Here is a 26011-nt window from a genome sequence, read left to right as displayed (position 1 = left end):
CTCCCCGCTGGCACGACCCGGTCCCACCCGCCCCGATCCCGCCCGATCCCATCCCCGCCGCCATGCCATTCCTGGGGCAGGACTGGCGCTCCCCCGGGCAGAGCTGGGTGAAGACGGCCGACGGCTGGACGCGCTTCCTTGACGAGAAGAGCGGCGGCTTCGTCGGCGACATCAGCAGGTACCGGCACCGGCCGCGGTCCTGGCCCCGGCCCCGGTGTGGGTCCCGGTCCCGGCCCCAACCGCCACGAGGGGGCGCAGAGTGCGGGGCGCCGCCGTTACGGCCCCCGGGGGGACCGGGGGGGACCCCAAAGTGGACGGCGGCGGCGATTTGGGGTTGCTGGAGGGTCACCGGGGTCTGCGGGTTATAGGGGGTGGGTATGGGGTGGGGAACCGGGGGCTCGACCCATCGCCCTTCGGGGAAAAACCCCCCTCGGCCGCCTGGGGGGCTCGGTTAGGGTGCTAGAGGGTCGGGGGGGGGTGATTTTGGGGGTGTTTAGGGCAGGGTTTAATCCTGGAGCCGCTTAGAGAGGTGCTGAGCCCCACCTGGGGCTGTCGGAGCTTCCCCTTCTCCTAAAACCCTGCCGGAGCCGCGCAGGCTCCCGGCTTCGTCACATGCTGTAAGTCAGCCCTGAGTCACCAGGCAGCGTTCTGCAGCACGGGAGATAAATACAGCCTGAATCCGCGGCCTGGCTCCCCCGGTGCTGGGGCCGGGGGGGCAAAGCGGCTCCGGGTCCCCTGAGGCTGTACGTGGTGGGCTGGGGCAGTGGGCTGCGCCAACACCTGAGGCTTGTCTCCTGCAGAAATAGAGCTGCAAAGCTCTCATGTAATGCTGCTCTGGGGCATGCTGTAATTCGGAAACAGGCTGGGCAGCGGCAGCCTTTTATTCCTCAGCCTGCTCATAGTGAAGGAAATGTCAAAATGCTCACTGCCCCCCGTGGCATCGGGAGTTGTGCCCTGAAGCAGTGCCACTGAAAATCTCCTGGCTACGTGCTACCTTCCTTCACCGGGGAGCTCTGGAGGTAACCTGCCCTCCCTCCCTCCTTCTGCAGCAGCAAGCGCTTCCTTAGGCTGCCCGGTTCCCGAGCTGGAGAAGTATGATGTGTCTGAAGCCATAAATCTTCCCCCAGATTATGAAAAGCTTGCCTTATGTGCGGTTTGATTAATCTGCCTGCAGAAGGACTAAAGCCCCCGGGATGGTTTAAGCTCTGCAAAACTGCGTGGTTGAGGGCAGGAAGCCTCGGTAGCGGTACGGGCATAATGGTCCCTGGCCAGATCACCCCTGTCAAAACCACCCTTTTCCTGCAGAGCTATGTCTCGTTCTCAGCTCTGCCCCGTGAGGTCTGGGCTTGTTGGCTGCGAGGGGACAGGAATGTACATGACAGTGGCTTGGAGCAAAGGGGGATTTGCTGTGAGCCACAGATGAGATCCTGTTGTGCAAGGAGGCTTACGCGATGGTTCTTTCTTTCCCTCCTTTGTGCAAGCTCTAATTCAAGTTTAGAATGCAAAACATCTATTTTGTAAATAGGTAGAAAAATGTCTGGCTGGCAGGAGTTACAGCGTTGGGAATACTGAGGTTTGGCCTGGGTTTAGGCATCTTCCTCCTCAAAAAGTGAGGAGGGTCCTGGACTGAGGTCCTGGTGGTGTGAGGTCCTGGTGCCTGACCGTTGAACCTGTCAGGTCTCCTTGGAGAACAATATGGAAATCTGTCAATACACAAACAGGGGAATAATCTGCCTCCCATGCTGGAATCCGTCCACTGCTGCTGTTTTGAAGGCTTCGGGTTACAGAGTCATTCAGTAGGAAGTCAACAGCCCAGGGTGTGCTGTTGACATGTCAGATTTAAAGCAGATCTCTTGTGCTCTTAGGCTTGAATTCTGCTGCTGTGCTGGGCATGTTAGTCTGGCCCACTCCTGATTTTTGTGCAGCTTTGATAAAGCAGGAGCTTGAACTTCTCAAAAATGTTTTTGACTGCCGTGTTCTGCTTGGTTTTGGTCCCCCAGCATGAAGCAGTGTGGATAGGGGAAGCGAGCAGCCGAGATGTTTTGCTCTCACGTCTAGCTTCTGGCCCTGGGGACTGCCCAGTTCAGCTGGTGGAAGCATCCTGTTCCCCAGGCTGTGAGCGTTGTCCACCTGCATTTGTTTCCCTGTCCGTCCTGGTGGTGTGACCCTGCTGACAGCCACCAACCTCCTTCTCCCGGCTGCAGCCTTGGGCTGGTGATCAGATTGAGTGGGGGGAGAAGTGAGGAGCCTTGTCCTGCAGGTTTCATGTGCTGAATGGCTGTCAGGTGTGAGCAAGGCTGTGTGCTGCTCGTGTTTCTTTTGAGGCTGAGGAGTGTAAACAAGAGGGCTGTGGAGGAAGCAGCCTGGCTGCGGAGGGGTCCTTGCGGCTGCAGCACAGGAAGCTCGGCACCGCAAGCAGCAGTGGGTTGCAGCAGCAGCCAGAGCTCCAGGGGTGTCCCGGGCTAGTGCTGCCACAGGTGAGCTGCCTGAGACCCTTCTTTGGGTTTGGGTCTGTAGGCAGCTGTCTCCCATCCTTTGCAAGCTGCTGGAGCAGTGGGGGTGGCTCTTTTTCATCTCTCAGCTGCGTTGCTTGTTTTTTCCAGCACCTGTGGGGCATCCCTGCACCCCCGGTGTGTGGGGGCTCTGGTGGGGGACCAGAACTAGAGCCAAGAGCTCCTGGACAGTGCTGCCTTCCCCTGCCCACCCCCGGGCTCTGCACTGCGGCTGCCCAAGGACTTCTCAGTTTCACATTGCTACTTGGATCTGCTGATCTGCAGGCCTGCACAATGCGGTGATCTCGATGCACTCGTTTAGCCTCTCATTGCCCTCAAAGAAAATAAGTGGTTACAGCTCCCTTGGCTAATGATAAAGCAAAGCTCCAGCAAATACAGAAGATGAGGTCTTAGATGAGAGATCCTAGCTGTTAATTTGTACAGCCACTGCTCTGCGGGGTTTGGAAAACCACCGGTTAAGTCTGAAGCTCAGCTGAGCTTTTCCTGTAAGCTTGAAAGCAGAATGTTTTGTAGGGACTCTGTTAATACTTTGTGTGCATGTATGTGTCGTCAGATGTCTAAATACGTCCTGGCATAGAAATCTGTCTCAGGGATCTGCTACCTACAGTAGGAGGAAGTGGTGTTACTTAAGCACAGAAACAGGTTAAAGGGAGGAAAAAACTGCTGCCCGACAGTGCCCCAGCACTGATGTGCTCTGCCTGCTCTGTTATGTGTGTTTCCTCCAGCACGGAGATGGGGCACTGGAGGCTCATTTAAAAATAACATTATTGGATGCAAAACCTGCGTGCAGCCTCTGGAATGGCCTGCAACGAGGTAGCTCCAGGATTTGTAATGAAAACCTGTGTTTTCTCTCCTCACAGGAAGCATAGTATTCAGCAGACTGCAGAAATAAATAGAATCCTTGCTTTGTATCATTCACAGCTTTTGTAAAAAGGAAGATCACAACAAAGAGAATCTCTTCAACAGCCTCAACTATGATGTTGCTGCCAAGAAGAGGAAAAAGGACCTGCTGAATAACAAAGCCAAGATTCAGTGTAAGATGTCTGCTTGGGCATTTTTTTTTTTTTTAAACTAAGTTGTTGCAGGGGGAGAATGGAAAATGCTTCAGATCTATGGGTTTTTTGGATGGTGCTTGAGAAGTCTTCCAAACTATCTCAGAGGGCTTTGCGCCCATGTTTGACTTAAGTAGAGAACTTGGATACAGCTTAATGTGAAGATTTATGCCCCTGTTAGTAATCCCTGCTCTGAGGAGTTGTACTTGTTGTGTTCAAATTTTTGTCATTTGTATTTGTCAGAAGGAGGGTAATTTTTTCCTATGGTACATTCAAATGAACCAGTTCCAGTTTTTTCCCCCTGTAGACTTCCTCATGCACAACAGGCTAAATTTATTTTTCCTTCCCTATGCATGCAGAGCTCTAATCGACATCACTGGAGGCTATAAGCCTGAACTTGAGCTTTGATTGTATCTCTGCGCACGGAGTGGGTGAAAAATGAACTGAGACTTCAGCTTGCTCAAAACAATGGGAGGTTTGAGACCTTCCCGCACACAGCGAGCGGCCGGGGTCTCAGATGGCACCCCGGGGGATAACGTGGGGATCCTGTAGGGACTGCAAGTCCCGCGTTGGTCCGATTGCGAGATAGGTACTGGAGTTAGCGAAGGCTCCAAATGTAAACATACACAGAGGAAATGAGTTACCATTCCCACACTAGTATTAGCTCACTGTGTATCCCCCAGGATTTTGGAAGCAGATGCCAAAAGCTGGCCCCTCTGTGCATTCGGTTCTCTGTGTGAACAAACAAATGTTACCATGACAGTTTTTGGCTGGGTTCTGCTGTGACCTACCCCTTGAAAAGGGCTTGATGCAGGATCTGCATGTCTGCAGCTGAGGCTGGGTTTGTCCTGGGGCTCTCAGTACCAGGCAGACGTACATCACTGTGTCCTGAGGTGGAAAAGGGTTCCAGGAGCACAGCATGTCCTTCAAGGCAAGAAGCCTTGTAGGATGGAGTTTTCTTATTCATATTAGCTGTTGAATTGCCAGTGGGTGTGAAAGAAGGGTCAAGAGCCCATGTGGAAGTTGGGAGGGAAAAGGGCTGAGCCACGTAACTGCTGTTACAGTGAGGACTTCCCTGCAAACTGAGTGAGCAGCATGAGGTGGGTACGGGGAGGCTATTTTGGGGGACAGATGGGACAACTCCTATCTCTGAGGGAAGGGAGGGGCAATTAGAAATAGGAAAATTTTGGTCCCAAATAGCAAGTTAGCCGCAAGCATAAGCATGCTCCTCTGAGCCTGACCTCACTGCTAAAAGCTCTCTCCCACATGCCTGATGTCTCATGACATTTTTGCTCAACTTCAATTTTGATATTCAATCCCAAGCCTGTATCCAAGGTAATGAATAGTTAATAAAATCAATAACAACAGAACCTGGCTGTCAGCCACGCTTTCTGTTTGGTACCAAAGAAGAGGAGGTGCTATGGTATATCTGTAGCTGGCAGATTAAACATTTACAGTCCTGAGCTCTGTCACTGAAACATAAACCCTTTTTAAGGCTCAGGGCTGTCGTCTCAAATGAAGGAGTATGGAAACAAAGCAGCTCAGCAAGTTGCTAGTTTTGGTTTCAAGTTCAGCAGTGTAAACACAAAAAAAACTCCCTTTGTGATAAAAGGGCAGCGAGCAGTGTGAGCAGAACAGAGATCCAGCCCTCTGCAGAGTAGAAGATTAACTGAGCAAAATGTGTTTTTTAAACAGATTTCCACCAAGAAAAGTGGATCTATGTTCATAAGGGGAGCACAAAAGAGGTGAGTGCGACCTTAGGTTGTCTGTTCCCTTTTGTACTTTTTCCGCACTGAAAGATAGCGAGCTGATACAAATCAGCAGAAGCTCTTAAGAGATAAGTGGAAGATCTGGCTTGTGGTTGGAATTGCAGTAATGATTTTAAGCCCTAATCAGGGAGCCAGGGCTTGCTGTGCAAGTCTCTATATGCGTGTTTAAAATATGACTTGTTTGCTTCCCTCAGTTTTTTTTAAAAAAAAGCCATTTGCGGACCAAGCCATAATACTGTTCTTGGCCTTCACCCAGCACAGTCCTAACATGGAAAATCATTGGAATTCATCACAATGGCTCGCTTGGGCTCGTGGAGGGAAGTGGCTGCATGAAACCACCCTCTGTGAACTTGGGCTGTATGTTGAGCCCCAGGAATGTCAGACTCATTCTCCCTCGTAAATTCTGGAGGGATGGATCTGAGCTATCTAAGGGTCATGAATAGAGCCCATGTCACTTTTGGGAAAATACCGTAACCTACATTGAACCGTGCCCACTCTTGACGTCAGTAAGTACGGCTCCATGGGAGATGGGACTGCCTCCTCTGGCTGTGAGCGAGTCCCATGCTTTGTACCCAGGAGCTTGCTAAATTGAGTTCCCCTGGGTCACGTCTTCCTGATGCTGTCTGGATTCTTGTCTGCCAAAACATGACCCAGACTGTTTTTTTTTCTTAGCGCCATGGTTACTGCACCTTGGGAGAAGCCTTCAACAGACTTGACTTCTCCAGTGCTATCCTGGACTCCAGGAGATTCAACTATGTTGTGAGGGTGAGTGAAAGGCCAGGGCTTATCTTGCTGTGGTGGTGGGGAGGGTTCTGAACTGAGCATCCATCAGGTGATGGGAAGCACCAGCAAAGAAGAGAGGTGCACGTGGGGATGTTGGGCTTTGCTATGTCAAGTACTTGATGGAAAATGTGTGGATAGACCCCCAAACCTACGCTCAGATCTGTTGAGATGAAGAGAGAGGGATGTGGTAGTGATGTAAAAGATGGTAGGCCATCCTTATTCCAGCAATCCTAATATTTTAAGATATAATGAAGAGTTGATAGTTGCAGGCAATACATAATTTCAGTTACGTATAAAATTCATGTTGGAGAAGAAAAAGCAAGTTGCTGTTTCTAATTACTGTATTTTAAGTCCTGTTTCCAAATGCAGTCCCTATAGTTCCAGGAGGAGCATGGGCTCTGCAGAGGCCACAGAACAGTGGGGACCTCTTTTTGCACAGGAGGCTGAGATACCTGCCAGCATGAGTGCTGATGGGGGGTGGCATCCTGTGAAGTGTTGAAGGAGAGACCTGGGGAGCTGAGTGTTTTGGGAATGAGAAGATGGGCTGAACCTCAGAAGTTGAAATGAAGGACTTGAGGATCATGGTTGCTCTTAATCCTGTATGAGCAGCAACAGTTTCAGTGGGTGAAGCATTCTGTTAGCCCTGATGCTTTCAGTTGGTGGGAGTTGTCAACCCCAGGTTTCCGTCTAGGTTCCTCATAATCTGACTTACCGTAACAAATCAGGGCTTCTCATTTCCCTCTGGCTTACCAAGAAATGGTGGTGTTCTGGGGTATCCCCTATCCTAAGGGCTGCAGATGGTTGTATGTTTATGCATATGTGATCTGCAAATTGATCTCACATTTCAGAATGCTTATCAAGTCTTGGAATTTAATAAGCTTTAAAAAACCCTGTTATTAGCTTGAGGCTGTTTATAAACAGCTCCTTTTCACATTTCGTCAGCTGTTAATCACTGTTGAGGCACCAGCTGTTTAGGTTTTAGGTTCTGAAGCAAGCAGCAGTGTTGCTTTCCCTTTGAGTCAAGTGTCCTGTAAAGTCAGGAAGAAATGATCTGAGCAGGTTCACCTTAGTTCACCTTCTGGGTAGGGGACCAGGAGCTTGTGAAAACCCTGTCATCCTGGGAAGGGTACGGGCACTGGGGGGTGATTACCTACCCACAGTGCAGGAAGGAAAATGGTAATTCCTTGGGTGAAGTGCCACGGTGGTGGTGAGGAGTGGGGATGATGCCAGAGGAAAAGCAGGACATGAGTCCATTGAAATTCAGGCTTCCCCAGCTCTGTGAGTCCTGGGACAGCTTGTTTTCCTGCTTGCACAGAGAAGGTGGTTGCCAGGACAGATGCTCACTGTTTTCTGGTACTGGATATATACACCACCATGTCATCCTCAGGGCAGTTAGTTTGTGCCAAGGCAATAACCTTTTAAATGTAAAGAAAGAAAAATAAAACATGTATTTGGTGCTCCAAGGATCACCTTGGTGGATTTTTTACCTTATGACCATGAAAAACTCTGGAGACTTGTGCTAAGTCCAGCCTTAGGTCAGGCTCTGCCATGTGATGGGCTCCTGCTGCTCACACAATGTGACAGTTATCTCACACAGGGCTGCAGTGACTGGGCAGGAGGCCCATGAAATTTCTTGAAGAGCAAACTCGGATTTCAGTGTAGTTGGTACAGCCTGGTGGGATGCTCAGGCTGACTTTTCTCCATTTTTCCTATGAGGACTTCTTCATAAAAGCATACCAAACCTGCCGTGTGTCCCAAATAGCTGTGTTCTGTATGGAAGTCAATATGTATCCTTGTTTCTACAAATTGAGTTTTTAAGGCTAAGTAGTTCTAAGGATACAGCATTACAGAGAAGTATGAAGCTTCCTAATTGAGGCTGACTTGTGGTTTGGCAGATAAAAAAAAAAAAAGATATTAAACCTGGTACCATGGATCAAATATAAAACTGATTCCTTAAATGAAGGGGTTGTATCGGCCAAGTCCCTGGTGATTAGTAGCTCATAAAATGCCTGATGTGCCAGATTCACTCATGAAAAGCTCTGCCTAGATGTGGATCTTGTTTATGGGTCTTTGCAAATTGCAGGCCTCCTAGAGCACACAGATGAGCAATCTGTCACATGGAAAATGCCTTGAATATTGGCAGGCAGAGTTTTTTTCCCTTCCCTCCCTCTCCTTGTTCTCTCTGGTTCCACCCGTTGCTCAGAGGATCTGATTAATGTCACAGTATTTACTGCATCAAGCAAATGCTTTCCAAGGAGGGAAGCTGAATTGGAATGAGGATGAGAATGCCCACAGGGAAAGAAGGGAGAGAAACACTTATAGACCTGGGACTCTGCTGGCCATACCCAAACTTTATCAGTAGGGAAATAAGACACGTTACTGCTGTTAACAAAATCAGCTTTCAGGCTGACCATCAGCTTCCTCTTGCCTTTCTCAAAGCCTTTCCCTGTGAATGTATCAGAACATAAGTGCTGTAGTGTTTTCAGTACTGATTTTGTTGTTTTACAGAAATCTAAGATATTCCCACATTAAGTTCTTAGTTCCTAACAGGGCACTGATTTGTTACAAAATGGGTTCTTCCAGGTGGAGTGGAAGTGTGAGCACTGGAAAGCTTGTCAAACTTTTTTCATGGTCAGGTACCATCAGCTGCAGCTGGTGAGTTCATGTAACTGAAGGGGAAGTCTTCCAACATCAGTCTTGTTTTGACAGTGCTGGAAGTACAAGTACAGGTATTACTACCATGACCTGGTCCTTGCTTGACTGTTTGAACTAAAGCATCTACATACACATTACAGGAAAATGTTCTCTCTTTAATGCTCATAAGGAAGGTGGTTGGTTGATCCGGAAGATCCAAGCTTTTTCATATTGAAGCAGTCCTGACTTCTCTGCTCTTGCAGAATTAACAGACTTGAAGTGTTCCTGTGAGTGTACGCAATATAAGCAGAGAGGAGTGCCTGCAGACCAGAAGTTGTTGGTTCTCCTCTGGGAACACTCTGTTCAGATGACAGTGAGGCTTTGCAGGCTGCTTCCTTCAGAAAGATTTGTCATATGACGGTTGTGTAGTAATGTCTCAAGGGAAGGTGCTGTTTCTGATCATAAAAGCTTAGGTCAGGTTGAGCTGCATGGGCACAGCTCTTGGAATAACATGATCTAGACAGCATGCAGCCTGCTAAAGTAGTCTCTTAAATTTGTTTCTTCTTAAGTTTTTATAGCCCTTAGCTCCAGGAGTCCTGGATTTATGCTGTGCTGAAAGAATCAGCTCAATGCTGCCTCATGGAGATCTGTCAGCACCTGCACTGCAAATCATTACAGTTCGCCCTGCTGTTGTTCTACCTCCCAGCTTACAGCCAGTGTGACATTTCAGCCAAAAAAAGTGAAGGGCTGTGAGAACAAGGTGTGACAGGAGGAAACTTTCATTGCAGTAAGTTTCTCTAAGCAGCTCAGGTGTGAGGAGCCCCAGCCCTGAGTAGCTGGGGGGATCCCACAACATGGAGTACTCCTCACCTATGACAGGTGTTTGGGATATTCCAGTGTGGATTTATACTCTAGCAGGTTGAGGCTTGTGATTTTTAACTATTGCTAAGCATTGCTGGGTTTGAGGCAAAGTTACACCCTCAGTGCAGCACAGGCCTTTCTGGCTCTGTGGGCCATTTGGGGCTGGATTGCCTACACCAGGAGTATGGCAGAAGTTACTAGCTGTTTGTGGGGTCCCTGTTAAGCGATGTGCACTCTGATGAATACAGAACAACACAGTTTTGGGGCCTGTGTTCCCTACTGTGTGTCACTTGTTTCCTTTTTTTCTCCCCTTCCTGTGGGGAGGAAGGCCTGTTGTGCTCTTTGTGCTATGTGGCTCACTGCACTGACTCTTGGTGGGGTTTCAGCTGGAACCCCATCCTCTTGGTATGGGGAGGAGAGCGGGCTCTTGCCATGCTGTGGAAGCTGCTGTCTCCTGCCAGCTCTGCAGATGCTCTGGAATAACCTGCTGCATCTCTTGCCTTTCCTCCTTGGCTGTTGCAGACCCCCAAAATAGTGGCAAGGTGACAGGAAGGGTTTCCTGCAGAGGCTGACAGCCCATCTTTTTCAACTTCTGAGGATCTGAAAGAGTGAATTGGGATCTAATGCCCTCTTTACAGGAGGGGTTACAGACTCCCAGCTCCAATTAAAATCAGCTGGAATGCAATTACTCAGTGTTTTTGAAAAGCAGGCCTTTTAAAATTGCTCTTAACCTTTCCCTTTGTGCTCTCCCCACCATCTGTCCCTCTCAGCTGAGTGTGGGCTGGACTTAATGCAACAGCATCAAAACATGCTTGCAGCTCTCTGCTGTTTTTACCCTACTCAGCATTAATCTGAACCCATCAGTCTGCTTTCAGTCTGTATTATGCAAGTGACAACATTGATTTGTATCATGCCATAGACCCAAATTTGGAAGTCCATTAAATGAGGCTGTACTCTGGGGCTGTGCCAGTGCTAAAAGACCCTCTATTTACTGGGGTGTGTGGGGCATGGATGGGTCAGAGCCTGTCTGAACCATATCCCTTACCTGTTATACATCTATTATATGAGGACAGAGGAATAAAAATGCCTTTTGGTTTGGAGGGCTAGCCAGCAGTCACTAGGGAGTGGAGTAGTCCTAGAACTATTCACAACATAGTTTTCATATGGAATTTCATCCTGTGTTTATTGCTGCAGGGGAAGGGAGGTGACACGTGACATCAGAGCTGGTTCACTGAACATAAATTGAACCTTGATAAACCCAGGCAAGGCAAATTTGAGTCTGTTTTTCTAGCTTAATTTTGTACCAATTTAGTGTTCTTCAAGGAACAGAGATTTTTATCTTCCATCCTCATAAAGAATGGTTCTGACTTTCCTAGCTCTTACAGTGCTGCATTACGTGATACTTATCACTGGGTATATTTTAGTGTTTTCAGCGATGGGCACAACATTGCTAACACCCAGCCTGGAGGAAGCTGTCCCTGTGCCAGTTCCTGAGCAGTGCAATCTGGAGGCAGCAGTTGTTTGTGCACAAGAGCTGATCTGCGTGCGTGTGTGCCTAATGTACAGATGGAGTCTGGCAAGTTGGTCACTATAATCAAAGGTCTGGAGGCTAAATAGGTTAATGTAAGCAGAGCATCGCAGGTTACTTCGGGATGCTGTTTCTTCTACTTCCTCCAGTATTTCAAGAAATTAGGAAAAGATGTAAGGCTTCGCAAGCATCTTGCAGACTGCCTTGTTTTGAAGAGCATCTGGGGTCTTCATTTTGCTGAGAGGCATCAGTGGGACATCTTGTTAAGTGCACCAAACGCTATCCAGCTCTCCTGTATCTTGTTTCTCCACATGAGGCAAGAAATTAGGCAGCCTGCCCTTCACAGAAGTTGGTGCAAGCCTTTTTCCTTACTTTCTTTCAATCACGCGAGGTGTAAGATATTCATAGAATGTAAACTCAGAGCTGTCTGGTGATGGTGTTGGCCTGGAAGTTAAACTGAAGAAGGCAACTTCACTCTCAGCAAGCTTCTAACTGACAGTCACATGCTTGTGCCTGAGATGAGCAGAATGGGCAAACGACTGCAATAATTCCTCTCCCCAAGCTCTCTGCTTCATGGCAGGCTGCCGGTAACTTTATGGATGCATTCCTGTCATTCTTCAAACGGGGCGAACAGTTCAGCTCCTGACTTATCAAGTCTTATCAAAAAACATCTTTGTTACTTGACACAAGTAGTTGCACCTTCTCTGTACTCTCTGTGGTGCCAGCAATGGATACCGTAGCTCCAGATGATAAAGGATTAATAAGCTAGTCATGTGGTAATGTGTTGATTGATTTGTAGCATAAAAGGTTTTTCCTTTCCCTTCTAAATTAAAACGGAAGGCTATGTACATCCAAAACAAATGGGATGACATGTGGACAGCCTGTATTTATATAATGCTGGGGGAAGGGAGGAAGGCTTGGAAGATCACAAGCCACATGTTCTGCAGAACATGACCTGTAGGAAACTTCCACGACTCTTCTTGCACCAGTAGAGAGCCCGGGGAGGAGAGGGCATCTGTCCCAGGGGAAACGCTGCCTTTAGCAACTGCAGCCCAAATCCAGCATTCAGCAGTACACGAGTCAGGCGATCGGTGACAGGAAGCAAATCGCAATCGAAAGTAAAAGTGAGATTTCCATGGTTTGACGGGCAGTAAACAGGACGAACAGGGAAAGGTGGATAGCTTGGGATTGTTACAGCTGCAAGAATGGCACAGAGGGGAAGAAATGTTGAGGGAATAGGGGGTTGTTAGAGGTGGGGGAACGGCTTGGTTTTAATGCAGGCCTTAACCTTTCCATTGTGGTGACAGCGCTCTGACAAAGCCCATACAACCAAGGCGTTTGACGTAAATTGCAGGGTCTGATTCTCATTACTGCCCCATCAATAACATCCCCATCCAAACCAGTGCTCGCTTGTGTTCCCTCATGACACTGCTTGTTTATGCCCCGGCGAAGGACGGTGACGTCTACCGTTCATTGTTCCTCGGTGTGAATAGATGCTGTCAGTCTGAGCGCTGCTCTGTGGTTTCCCTGCATCTCTGAGCCATGAAACCAAGTTTTTCTCCCAAGTATCATTAGAATGCCTTTTTTTTCCCCACCCCTTTCTATGTGGATTTAATTACTTCTCCTCTGCTCTTTTTTTCCCCCTCGTGCATTAGTTTGCTGTTGCTCCATCTACCTTTTATTTTCATGCAGCAAACAAGTGCCCGGGCTGTTTTGCTGTGTCATGTGATGGGAGTTAAGATTAGAAAGGTATCTCTGCTCTCTAAGGCTTGCCACTTCTATTTTTATCCACAGCTGCTGGAGCTGATAGCGAAGTCTCAGCTGACGTCACTGAGTGGCATTGCCCAGAAAAACTACATGAACATTTTGGAGAAAGTGGTGCAGAAAGGTAAGAAATGGAAACAAAGCGGGGGAGGAGGAGTTGGAATTAATCTGGTGTACTCAGCGTGAATGACGTCCTCAGGAATACCCAGTGTAAGATGGGCAAAGAGGGGCACCCCTGTTTATTTTTGTAGCTCAGTTCCACTTTCCTTTTTGTCACTGAAGGACTATCTAGAGTGGGGGGAGTGGGAAGAAATCTCCATATTTTGGTAGGTATCTGGGAGGCAATTCCTCCTTCTCCCACTTCCCTCGCTACCACTCCTTCTGAGTCCTATTTCTGACTGCAGAAGAGGCAGCTGCTCCTGCCCCCCAGCCTGACACATCGGCAGTCTCTGCTGCTCTGTCTCCAGTTTGCAATATCAAGTGTTCCCTCTCCTCCAGGGGAAAGTAAAGCTCGAGGGCTGTCTTCCCCTCCCAGGGCTCCTGGTGGGGCTGGATTGCAGCTGAGAGGTGCTGCTTCCCTTCCTGGTGCTTTAGCTCTGACTGAACGCTGGGAATGGAGAGCACCCTGCTGGGGTGTGCATGCACGATGAGGCTGGAGATGCTGAGCATCTCACTGCCCATCAGCAGGGGTGGTCGGGGAGAGGCACACACATAACCTTTTACACATAATGGAGGGGGAAGCTGGCTGGTTTCCCAGCTATGGAAATGGGAAGTGCTGTAGAAAGGATGGGTACCTCATCTGATTATCCTGGGAAGATCTCCATCTGCTCTCTAACCTGCTGTGCTTGGCTTGTGCTTAAGTGCTTTTCTGTCAAAAGAAAAGCACAGGCTGGCTCTCTCGGCCTGTGAGATTAGAGCAGGTAAATTTTTTCTTCCCTGAAAATCATGTAGATTCAGAAAAGCATTTGGGCAGTTTCCATTTTTAACCTTTCCTGTTCCTCCAAAGTCCTTGAAGACCAGCAGAACATCAGGCTAATACGGGAATTGCTGCAGACCCTCTACACGTCCCTCTGCACTTTGGTTCAACGGGTCGGCAAGTCTGTCCTGGTTGGAAACATCAACATGTGGGTGCACAGGATGGAGACGATTCTCCACTGGCAACAGCAACTGAACAACATTCAGATCACCAGGGTAAGCACGAATCCCGACGGCTAAAAATAATGTGGCTCCTTCATGAAACCTTCTCATGTAGCAGCTTTCATCTGGGTGACTCTATCTCACTGTACTCCCGATGCAGGCAGAGTGCTGGAGAAGGACCTGATGTTGCCAAAATAACTGGCTGCATTCCTTGAATCACTTGAGTCCCTTAATTCAAAATAAAGCAATAGCAGCCATTACATGTCCCCAGCCAGTTCAGCGTGCACACTGGTGGGTCATGTTCACCGTGACTGGTGGTGTGACTCCTTTCTGGTCTGCTCTGTGTGAACAGAGCTGGGCAGGAAGCTATCTCCTCCTCCTGAGAGTCTTTAGAGGTGAGGCCTCAGTATGAAAAGTCAACTCAATTTTTCTAAATCTGAGAAATTGCCCTCAAAACTTTGTTTATCAGATATTTGAGGTTTTTAGATTTGTTTAATCTGTAAATTAAATGCAAATTTCCAAATAGCTGCATAACTTCATGCTTCCTGGCTGAAAACACCAGTCATTCTTCCAGTAGTCTGGAGCTGGCTGTTCCAGCCAGACAAGTCCTGCTTTCACAACATCTGGTCCTCCAGCAGCATCTGTGGAGCTGGGAGAGGCTAATGAGCTGATAAATTCCTAACCAGGCTTTGCATGTGAATTGAATGGGAACTTTCTCCCATTCACCTTGAATGGGTGCTCACTCCCCAGAAGTGCTGAAGCCTGTGCTGACCTTGCCACCAGTGTGCCTTTTGTAAGAGTCTTCCACAGTGAACCGAGCTGTGAAATTCCCACTTGGGCATACCAAAGCATGGCCGGAGGGAACTTTAAAAGTACCTTTTTCCTTAGTGGGTCAACCAGAAGGGCACTTAACAAGGGTTGAGCAGAGGTTCTGCTTTCATCATTCTTCATGGCTGTGTTTTCTGGGAACATCAAGAAACAGTTCCCAATCCTTCAGTTGTAAAGAGCAATACAGGAAGAAGGATTTGGGAGAAGATAAACGCTGGGAGGTCCCAGGGAGTTTGAGGAACCGTAAAATCCACATTGCCTTATGTGGTGGTGGTCTCTGCCCTGCCCTGCTGTCAGATGTGCCTGTCCCTGCTGGTGCTCAGCTCTAGGAAACTGCTCAGTGCCTGGTCACTGCTGGGATCAGCTCCACTCAGGCATCTGTTTCCCCGACACACCAGGTTAGGACCTCCTGCTCAACTCAGTAATACAGTATTTTTTCTTTCCCTTCATCTTTATCGACCCTCAGAACTCCCGTAAGCATTTCAAAGCTCTGCCTGCCCAGATAAAATTGCATCATAATGTGCTTGTGAAGGGGACTGCCTTTTATGCACACTTAGTGTAGGTTTGCAGACACTTTGCTAAAATATAATAAACATACATGCGGAGCTTGCAAAAAAAATAATTCACACCTCTGAAGATGGCTTCAGGTCAAACTAGACCAAAACCTGAGCTGAGAGGAAGGCAGAACAAGCCCAGTTCTGTGCAGCCAGATGCTTACAGTGCTGAGTGCTTCTGGTATTTCTGGAGGGGGTAAAAAGCTTCACAACAGCCAAGACAGACTTAAAAAAAAAAAAAAAAAACTTGCAAAACACTGAGTATGTGCTAGAGCTGCATTTTAAAAAAAAGGGGGGCACAAAAAACAACTGTCCAGAAAGTGACAATGTAATGATCTGCTCTGATCTAATCTGTGTTCTTTCTCCAAAGAAAGTAATGTTTGAAAAGTCCTGGAAAGGAGTACTGAGGGAAAAGAAGTAGCAGATAAGTCTTTGGCTCAGGCTCAGAAAACCTGTATGGAGTTGTTTTAGTCACACTGGCTTCCTCAGAAATAAGACATTAGTGTCTGCTTGCTTGATTTTTGTTTTTTTTTTCCTCCCTTGCTGAGCCAAGAGCCTCTGAGCACAGTCCTGCCTGTTCTGCCCTTGGGGAGCTTGTGTGGGATGTCTGCAGGAGAGTGCAGAAGCCAGTGTGGCAGGGGAGATCAATGGGAGGTGATCCAAGGCTGCGGTGTGTTCCTCCTACCCCTAAAAAACCACCTCAGCTTGCACTGACGGGTGGGGACACAGTGCTGCATAGCCAACGGAAGACTCACAGGCATCAGGAATGATGGAGTGCTGCTCTCTGCCTCCTCTTCCATTTCCAAGTACACAAGTGGATTGCACCAAGCAAACATCTGCGTGTAGCCAGGCAGCGTGCTCGCAGCTTAACCCTCAGCACACAGCCCTGCAGAGCTCTTCTTGTCTCAAGAGCCAGCTGGTGTTACAGGAATAGAGGGGAGGTGGGAATAGCTAAAAGGTAGAGAGGGGGAGGCTGCTTGGGGCTGGGAGATGGGAACAGGGGAACAACTGTTTGAGGTTGGCTTCAGAACAAATACCCTCTGGAGGTGGCCAAGATGGTTCGACTCTTCTGCAGGGGTTGAAACTGGCTTCTGCCTTGCTGGTAGAGCTGGCCAAAAATGATGCCTGGCTTCAGCAGAGGGATTCTTGCAGGTACGGGCAGTGCTGGGGGACCAGCCAGGCGGTATGGACCACCAGTAGTGCAGGCTGGTCCCTGGGGAAGGTGGGAACTGTTTATGTGCTGTTGTACTCCTCGTGCCCCTGCAGTTTCACATGGCTGGAGATGGGGCCGGATGATTGAAAGCAGCCTCACGCGGCGTTCCCCTGCTGCTGATGGCCCACGTGCTTCTTGTTTGAAACGGTTAACAGCCCTGCCAATGGCAAGGCGGGCGGTGTGACTCTGCAACTTAAAAATAGCAGCATCTCTGTGCAGGGTAAACGATAAACTTGGCACATCTGTTGAACATTGTTTCTTCATTGGGGCCCAATCTGCAAAGCTGCTGTTTGCCTTAATAAGGCTGGGGCTGATTTTGGAGCAGCCAGAGCCCAGGTTGTGGTCCTTGCTGATGCTTTGCTCCCGTGGGTACTTTGGATCCTCCCCGGGTGCAGGATCTGCTAGTCCATCGTGATTGGTTTGTCCTGGAGCTGTGCTGCTGTGCAGACTTGTAAAATAATCCTGAACCATGCGTAGACCAAGAAAAGGTGAATTGAATGGGAGAGAAGGTGGCTTTTGGCTCTGCAGAGTGCGCTTTGATGTGGCTGAACAGCCTACAAAGCTGTGGCTGCAGCTGGTGGGAAAGGGGCAGGTTCTTCAAGCGTTCAGAGGAAGGGTTAGCCCTGCCAGCCCTGCCTTGGGAATCCGTGCAGGGAAAATCCTGCTGCGGGTATTTGTCGGCCACCGCTGTGGTTGCAGTGGGATCTTGTGATGGCGCAAGCTGAAACATGTGTTGGAAGAGCACGAGTTTCCCAGCAGCGTGGGTAACAGAGGGCTAAAGTTGGGAAGCAATGCCAGTATCCCTCATGCACAGACCCTTCATTGAAGAAATCTCAAATCCTTTTCAGAGGAAGGTCAAATGTTCAGAAGGAACTACTGCTTATTTTGTGCGTGAAGTGTAATACTTAAAAAGTAGTAACTCTGCGGCAAGTTAGAAGTACTTGGGTTTCCAGCTTCCTCTGAGCTCAATTTTGTCTTTTACTTTTCCAGCCGGCCTTCAAAGGAACCACTTTGACAGACCTGCCACTCTGTTTACAATTAAACATCATGCAGCGACTGAGCGATGGGAGAGACCTGGTTAGCCTCGGTCAAGTGGCTCCCGACCTGCAAGTGCTCAGTGAAGACCGGCTGCTGTGGAAGAAGCTCTGCCAGTACCACTTCACAGACAGACAGGTACGAGGAGAGATGCAAATCGCTATCAGTTGCCTGTTGTAACCTGCTAGCGAGTTAATCTGTATGGGTAGGACACTCTTACTTGACTGTCTTTTGGATCTGTGGGCTGTGCTGCAAGCTGATAACGCAGGCTGGTATGAGAATGGCTGTAAAGATGATTTATGAGGAGGGTTCTGCATGCCACAGCAATGATTCCTGAAATAGGAGTCTAAGGAATTAGTCACAGGGTGAACTTCTTCAGCCCTAATCCAGGTGGTAACAACTGCAAGTCATGGTTGCTCGCCCCACGTGTGCAGGGAAAACGTGCGGCCGAGCTCCAGTATTAACTGCAGTGTCCTAAGGACTGACGCCCTCTTGGAGAATCTGTGGATGTGGTCCATGAGCAATGCGTTGTACTTTCCTGCCCTTTAGAGCAAGAAATCCCCTCTGAGCTGTTTTATGAGTGACAGGACAGTATGTGGAAACCAGCCCTGCTGCTACCCAAGCTGTACCTGTGTAAAGATCTTTGGCCTTTTGCAGGCTGGTAATCATCTAGGGTCTTCTAAAATTAAAAACTAATGGAAAGAAACAAACACCTCTCTGTTTATGGATGATGTTTATGTGTGGGGTGTCTGTATCAGATCTCCGCACTTCAGGAAACGTGTGCCAGATCTCCCTGCTGACTTGCTTTGTTTGCTCACTCTGGATCTGAGGATCTGACTTTGGAAGTGACTCTGGGGAAGTCATTTCTGTTAAAAAGTACATTCAACAAATGAACCCAAAAAGAAGGATGGAGGTTTCACAAGCTAATGTGACAAATTACTGACTTGAACTTCAGAAACTGTTAAATGCAGTTCTACCTCCCTGCCAGCCTGAAACAGTGGTTAATGTAGTATGAAATAGCTCCTGGGGTTTCAGGCTCTCATACAGTAGTAATCGTGAAATGAGGCTAGCCCTTGATAATCGTATCAGGTGAGGCTGTTGCTATCAGGAAGCCTGTTAGAGCTGGACATTCAGAGCAGGAATCTTCCTGGTGTTACACAGAAACCGTTACGTGACTGGCAGGGATGGTGCTTAACTTAAACTTAAAGCAAGGGGGAGAACAAGATGGGTGGAAAGAACAAACCATGATTTTTTTTTTTACCTACTGCATTTACCATCATATTTCTTTCAGATTCGTAAACGGCTAATCTTATCTGACAAAGGACAGCTGGATTGGAAAAAGATGTACTTCAAGCTTGTAAGGTGTTACCCACGGAAGGAGCAGTACGGTGACACGCTGCAGCTGTGCAGACACTGCCACATCCTCTCCTGGAAGGTAGGAGGTGGTGGTGGGACAGACTCGGTTGGGGTAGGAGCCACAGGGCACCCAGTTCTTCCTCTGATGGCAGCACCCTAAAGAAGCTGCAGTTCCTTTGCCTTGCATGATCGGATGTTTTCCTACATCTTAATCCTCCCTTGACTATTAAGACCCTTTCATTATGCTTCAGGGATTCCCGTTGTGTCTACATTGAATAAGTTACTGCCATCAAAGCCAGAGGGGAGTGAGATGGGCGTACTGTCAGGCTACTTGCAGTACATTGCATTAGCACTGCCAGCAACCCCTGCCACCCATTATGTGGAGGTGAAGGTCTTGGCAGCAGGATTAGCTAGAATGAGAGCCGATGGCTATAAAACAGCCCACAACACAACTCTGCTGGCCTCTGCGTTGATATCCGAGGCACATCTCTAGATTTAAACTGCTGTAGTTGATGGTAGCCTCTGACCCGTGGTGCCTCAGAGAATAGGATGAAAGATTGAATTGGATTTTTCCTGGTTTTACTCCCCTGGACTTCACAGTAACCCCTAAAACATGAAGCCCAGTTCTGAGCTGTCTGTTTTGGCGAGAGTGGAAATATTTTGGGCTCTGCTCTGTTTGCAAGCAGGATGTCTGGCAGAGTGGCAGCACTAAGTTGGCACTTAGGTGCTCTGGCACCCTCTCTGCAGTCTCTCTAAATGGAGTTGTTTTCTACTTTCCCAGGGTACTGATCACCCTTGCACAGCCAACAACCCGGAGACATGCTCCACCTCTCTTTCACCGCAAGACTTTATCAACTTGTTCAGATTCTGAACTTGGATCACCACAGCTTTCGCGATTCTTACAGGACACTTTATGCCACTGAGCTTGGACACTCCATTTGTAAATAGTGTAAATACTCATGTTTGTGCGAAGCTCCTGAGTCAAGGAACAAGAGGATTTCGGAGATGAAAGGTGAAATTGCTCACTGATGTGCAGCACTTAAGGAATACAGAATTCCATAGGACTGGTATATAAATGCAGCTTGTTGTACAGAGTCCCTTTTTTACGATCAGAGTACAAGATACAGGGCAAAACCTTCATTTTTCGTTTTTAGCAGTTAAAAGTGAATTTGCCCCGCAACCATTTGAGAACTTTTTTGGTCCATTTCTAATAATTGAGAGAAAGCAATATGAGGCTAGGACTGTTGAACTGTTTCTCCATCTGGTTTTATTTAGCATACATATTTATAAATATGATGTTTTTAAAAGTATTTATGAAAAATATCCCTGTGACAAGTTTAATAATACTTTCCTTTTTAAAAATGAGACATTCTGAAATACTTAGCGTGGAACTCTAGCCTACTTATAAAAGAATCGCACCATACCACTTTCTACCTCTAATAGATTGAGTACCTTTCAAACAAAAATCCAGTGTACAATGTGAACTTTTGTATTTTGTACAATGATTTAAAGGGAAATGTTTGTGATAGTAAGCATCTTTTCTTGCATTAATGCTTACCTCTTAATGTTAGTTTTCTTGCTCTACTCAGTGCTTGAATGCCTAGATGATAGGCGCTGTATAAATACCTAAGACTTTACTCCATCCTCTTTTAATACGTTGGTTTTATGAAAGACTAAGTAAAAGGGAAGAGAAGTCACGAGGATGAAGATTATTTAAAAGGGAGGAAGTTCTATTATAGGGAAACAAAGGACTGGGTTTAATCTTTCAACGTAAATTCATATCAGCTCCACTAGGTTAACTGCACTGGATGAATTCCCAAGTGAGGTTAGAATCTGGTTCAAGCCCATGTCTTCCTAGTTTTCCAACTTATACACACTGCTCTATATTCCCACTTCTGTCAAGTGAATTAAATCATCTTGGAGCTGGTAATTAGTAGGGAGACTGGGGCTGTTGAGTCTAGTGAAGCGATGCGGTTTTTAATCAGAATGCTGCCAGTCTTTCAAGGAATAATTTCAGACTATCGGAGTTTAGGGTGGTGAGAGACCATGAAGAAATTGGCCAGCATTTTTGCTAAAAACAGCACTCGAGGCTGTGGAAAGGGAGGGATTTCCAGTATGGCACAACCTCTTACGTTATTTCTGTGTGCCAAGGAAATGAAGACCCAGTCTAGTCCCTTCTGCTTCCAGTGCTGACCTTCTTTATGGGATCTTTTTAGCACTTGCCTAGAGCAAAGTGTTCAGTCCTATGGCGCAAGTGGCCAAACTCCTGACATCGTTGTGGCCGTGATTTGGCTCACAATCTCATAGTGAAAAGTGGAACCTTAGGTGCACCATGGTGGAACTAGAAGATTCCAGCTCATATGTAACCATTTGAAAACCTGCGTTGGAAAGGTTTTGCCATTTGCCAGTAGATTTCCTGTGTAGCACTTTCTCTGTTGTGTGCAATGGAAGCAGGATGCCTCAGGAGGGTAAAAATTAGCGGGTTGTGCCTGACCATGTACAGAGAATTGAGGAAGAGGAGTACTCAGGACAATTCAGGAAGAACTACTTGAGTAATATTGTTAAATATTCTGTTCATTTTTTAAATGTTTTTATAACTGACTTTCAACACTTCTCTGCAGCTGTTTGTATTTTGAAAAAATTGACAGTATTTGTGTTTTTGCAAACTAAATTACTTTGCATGCCCTGGAAGAAACTCAAAAAGGGGAAAAAAGTTGCCTCTAGATGGAGCAGTGGGGAAGAGTGGAAGAAGACTGGGAAGGGGAAAGCCAGGAAAAAGCTGACAAGAACTGCTGTTCTCCTGCCTTCCCACAGCAAACCTGAGTTTTTGCTTTTCTGGAGAGCTCTGTGAGCCAGTGCAGTCCTTAGCCATGGCCAAGAGTTTGCATTATCCAGAGATGAGGAGAAGACCTGGGACAGGGAATTCTATTTTGGTGTTGATGCTCTCTCCATCAGTTTGCTGGTTAAAAAAAAAAAAAAATAAGCCCGTTGATTATGTTCATGTCAACTGAAAGTGATTTAAAAGCTGATACCTTGGAAAAATCATCTTGTGCTTGTTTTGGGGGGGATGCTCATGAGTAAGGGAGGCTGGTTTCTGTTTTCACTCCCACACTGATGTCAGTGGGTAGATGAGGCTGAAACCTGCCTTGTCGAAAGAAGATGCTAAGGACAGGAACCTGCAAGTGAATGAAGTATTGCCACTGTCTGAGGAGACTCTTGTTAATTTTTCTAGTAGCGAGAGGACTTGCGTGACCTTCACCGTCACCATTTTCTGCTTCCAGCTCTGACGCAGGAGTGGTTTGGTTTGTAGTCCTTCTGCCCCTGCTGTCTGCAGTGAGTCAACCTCTTGTGATGGAGGTGGCCTGAGCTGCTGGGGGTTTCTGTGTAGTCTGAGGCAATGCTTGCCAGATGACACTTACCCCAACAATGAGAATGTTGCACTGGGTGAATTTTAAGCCCGTGTTTAAATCCAGCCTGCATGACAAGAGAAAGAAAAAACAGAATTTAGCTGTGGTCTAGGAACGCCTCAGCTCTCACCATTGCTTCTATGAGCCCTTCACTTGTTTTGAGCAAAGAGTTTATGCCATATCCCCTGCCCAGAGAGCACAGGTGATGCTGACAACTTACAAACAACTGAGGCTCCTATCTGTAAAAGTTAACTTCTGTGTTCTATTAGTGTTCTATTAGCACTGGGTAGATCTTGAAGGGTCAAATTGCTGAAGATCAATCAATCTGTTAATCCAGGCACTTGCATGTTGCTCGTCCCGAGTCCTGGGATGTTGCTGTTTGTGTCCCAAGTAGCAGAAAACCAAGAAACCACTGTGCTGGAGAACAAAACTGGCTAAACAAAAAGCAGAATATGCCTCATTCAGCTACTGCCTCACTCACCATCTTACTGCTCCAGCAGCTGTCAAATCAGACCCTGATCTCTTTGGGAGAGTCATTGTTCCTCAAGTGGCTGGTACAGGGAAATGCTGTGGGAGATTCAGTTCTGTTTTGTGCATTTAAAACAAAATGCTGTTGCATCCAAATACCTTGGTCTAACCACTTGAAAACAAAATGCTCAGTATTCAGCAGTGCAAGTGCATCTGCTTGGCTCTGGATGGCAGAGGGGTGAAACCAGCCGTGATAGCTCGGGCCCCCAGACAGGATGGTGTAAGGCTGCTCTCTCGCAAAAAGGACCTTTATTTTAGGACAACTCTGGCAAAGCTACTGTGAATGGAAAACAGGCTTTTACTTGTGTTTTGGAAATAGTGTTCTTTTCAAACAGCATCTCATCCTCAAGTTGGTGGCTGCGTTCCCATTAAAATGCATCGGTTCTTATACTATGAAAGGAGGTTCTTCCTCTCTTTTTCTGCTGCCAGTGTATGCAAAGAAATGTCTTTATCTTCAGAGGTTTTTAAGCAGTGCAATGGTGTAGAGCATGGTACTGTAGAGAGGAAAAACAGATCCATGCAGGGGAGGAGGTTCAGAAAGGGAGAGATCTTTCTGCTCCAGCTTTCTATAAGAGGCCGGTGTTCAGAGTTCACTTTCATGTGATAGCCACTTCAAGAGGCACCATTCCAGCTGTACGTACCTTAAGCCATTTGTATTAACTATGGTATGGTAAAGTTTGATCCTAAAACATGTGCACCTCCTCTTATGTTTGGGTTTCTTTTACCAATTGTGAAAGCTTCTAGATCCTTTTGTTTAGTGATGTGATAAAACCTTCTATTGCTCTGAAGACATTGCTTTTTATGTAACGTTTAATTGCACCCTGCCACTTTCTGTATATGAGAATCTTTTCTATCATTTTTCTTTGCTCCCCCCAGGTTTTGAACTGTTTGTGTTCCCGTTTGTGTGACTTCGATTGCTCTCGCAGAGCCCTCTCCTCCTAGAACATACACAGGTACTACACCAGCTTTTCCTGCCTGGAAAACTCCTTGGCCTTTAGTAGCTGAAATTTGATTTAGAGCAGGAACATTTCAGGTTCTGTTAAGTAGCTAGTAAATGAGATGTGCTCTTTCACACTTGCGTGCTGTTCAGTACAACAAACCAGCGCTGTCCTCTGGGGTTGTTCTCAGAAACCTGTTGCACAGCTTCCCCACAGATCAGCACCTTGCCAAAAAGAAATAGCTTTAAATTAAAATGCCACTCTTCCTAGCTGGCCTGTTAGCAGAAGCAGAGACCCAGCGGAGCTGATGTCTGCCAGGTTGATGAAGACTGCCAGTTACAAGGCTGGGAACTCTGGTGTGCTGCCTGTGCTGCTGTTTGCAGCTTGTTGCTTGTGATGATGCTCATTAAAGGCCCCAAAGACACAACCAGGTGTCTGTGTAGCTGGCAGCATGTGGCTGCTGGGGCATGAGCTGCTTTTCCAGTGCCTGATTTCTATCCCCCATCTTCCTCCAGTGATAGCACTGACAGCAAATAGGCCTTGCAGGATCTGGCCCTAGGGAGAATAAATCCTGTCTTTGACATAAGTAGTCTACTGTATTAATATCGTGAACACCGGAGAGATTCCCCCTCTGTTGGCCAAGCATTGCTTTTTCTCCCCCTGGGAGAGCAACTGAGGGTAGACCTAGCATTTCTTTAGCTGTTCTGAGCTGTGCAGAGTGCTAACAGGTCTGCTACCAAGGGAGCATTTTAATTTGAAATGGCAAATATGCTCATCTTTAGGAACTATCTGCAGTAACTATAAATACTTGTATATGGAAGAGAGTGTGTTCTCTTTTGTTTTTCTTTAAAGTTGTAAGTAGAGATGATATGAAGTGAAAGGCATCCCTTGTATAATATGACTTCTGTTTAATATTACTGTGTGGTTAAAATCCTTCCATATAAATTTGCACACTTTTTCCTCTTCCCTTGCATGTTCAACTCTGATTTTTACAGCTGTTCTGTGCAGACAGTAATGTATTTTTGTAAAACATTTTTTGACACTGAATTGCAATAAATGTTCAAACAATGTGAACCACAGAGTTGATTGTCTCACTGCTTCCAAGTTGTTGACCTTATCAGCCTTGAGCTTCTCGTGACTGTAAGCAGAAACTCTCTTCTGCAGGAACATTCAGAACTTGGGCTGTCATAGCACTAGGCGCATGGGGAATGTCCAGGATGGAGCTGTTACTTCACTGCAACTCAAAATGAGGTGAATGGACCACTCGCTTCTAGTAAAACTAGTGCCTACCTGCAGCTCGTGCGCTTGAATTTGCACTCTACCAAAGCACAGGAGTGATTGTTCCAAAAGAGATCTCCAGCGCTTGCACTGATCTGATAGCTTCACTTCCTGGCTTACAGAAATGTTTTTCTAGCCATGTTATCCAAGTGACTTTGATTTATTTTTATTTTTGTCCCAGTTATTACATCTGGTTAGTCAGCACTGCAATGATCAGACCCAGGCTCCTGGCCAGAGGGAATGCAAGCGAGGAGCCCACTGAAGGGAGTCTCAGTAAATTGGGGAAGAAATAATAGGAAAGGCAAATATGTCTCAGACGGGGACAGGATAAGTTATCTTGGTAAAACGGGATGACTTGCTTCATGGGCTTCATGGAAACCAGCTATGAAAACAAGAACAAAAAACAGATGCTGTTTTTCAGTTCAATTTTACTGTCAGGTAGGATGTTTGAGCGGTTGCATGTGTCTTTTTGTGGTTATGCTGTATCAGGAGTGTAGTTAGAGGGTTGCATACCCGGTCTTTGGAACATGGGGCAGTCTGCAAGATAACAGCCTTAAGCAAGGCAGTGAGAAAGCTGTTCAAATGCTCTTTTTAAACTTAATGGAAGTACTCAATTTTACTTATTTTAGTAGACTAAATCCTTTAAGGGGGGTGCTTGTCTCTTTAGGAATGGGTGGGTCAGTGAGTTCTGTCCCTATTCCCTTCAGGTGACAAAGGTCTGCCCATGCCTTTTCCCATTTTCCTAGTGCTGTCACCATAACACCTCCAACCTTCCAGGAGCTCACCAGGACTGGAGCAGAAGCAAGCCCTGGAACAGGCTGTCCAGGGAGCTG

At 47.1% G+C, this 26011-nt stretch overlaps 1 protein-coding gene across 1 annotated transcript; it reads left to right on the top strand.

Annotated features, from left to right (window-relative positions):
* On the top strand, positions 1-24979 carry FBXO32 (F-box protein 32). Its single transcript, XM_035317906.1, has 9 exons — positions 1-178; positions 3435-3547; positions 5261-5310; positions 6007-6099; positions 12935-13028; positions 13911-14095; positions 17627-17809; positions 18963-19106; positions 19809-24979. Exons 1-9 carry the CDS (start codon positions 63-65, stop codon positions 19896-19898), a joined length of 1068 nt encoding a protein of 355 aa, XP_035173797.1. The 5' UTR covers positions 1-62; the 3' UTR covers positions 19899-24979.
* Positions 24980-26011: the final 1032 nt, after the last annotated feature.

This window comes from Oxyura jamaicensis, chromosome 2, assembly GCF_011077185.1.
Source record: "Oxyura jamaicensis isolate SHBP4307 breed ruddy duck chromosome 2, BPBGC_Ojam_1.0, whole genome shotgun sequence".
Lineage (NCBI taxonomy): Eukaryota > Metazoa > Chordata > Aves > Anseriformes > Anatidae > Oxyura > Oxyura jamaicensis.
This window is presented reverse-complemented; position numbering and strand designations above follow the sequence as displayed.

Bases quoted from the DNA above. Each gene is read 5' to 3' on its own strand.
- FBXO32 (XM_035317906.1), top strand. From the start codon at position 63: ATGCCATTCCTGGGGCAGGACTGGCGCTCCCCCGGGCAGAGCTGGGTG. The intron at 179-3,434 runs GTACCGGCACCG...TATCATTCACAG, and splicing joins TTCGTCGGCGACATCAGCAG to CTTTTGTAAAAAGGAAGATC. The intron at 5,311-6,006 runs GTGAGTGCGACC...TTTTTTTCTTAG, and splicing joins ATAAGGGGAGCACAAAAGAG to CGCCATGGTTACTGCACCTT.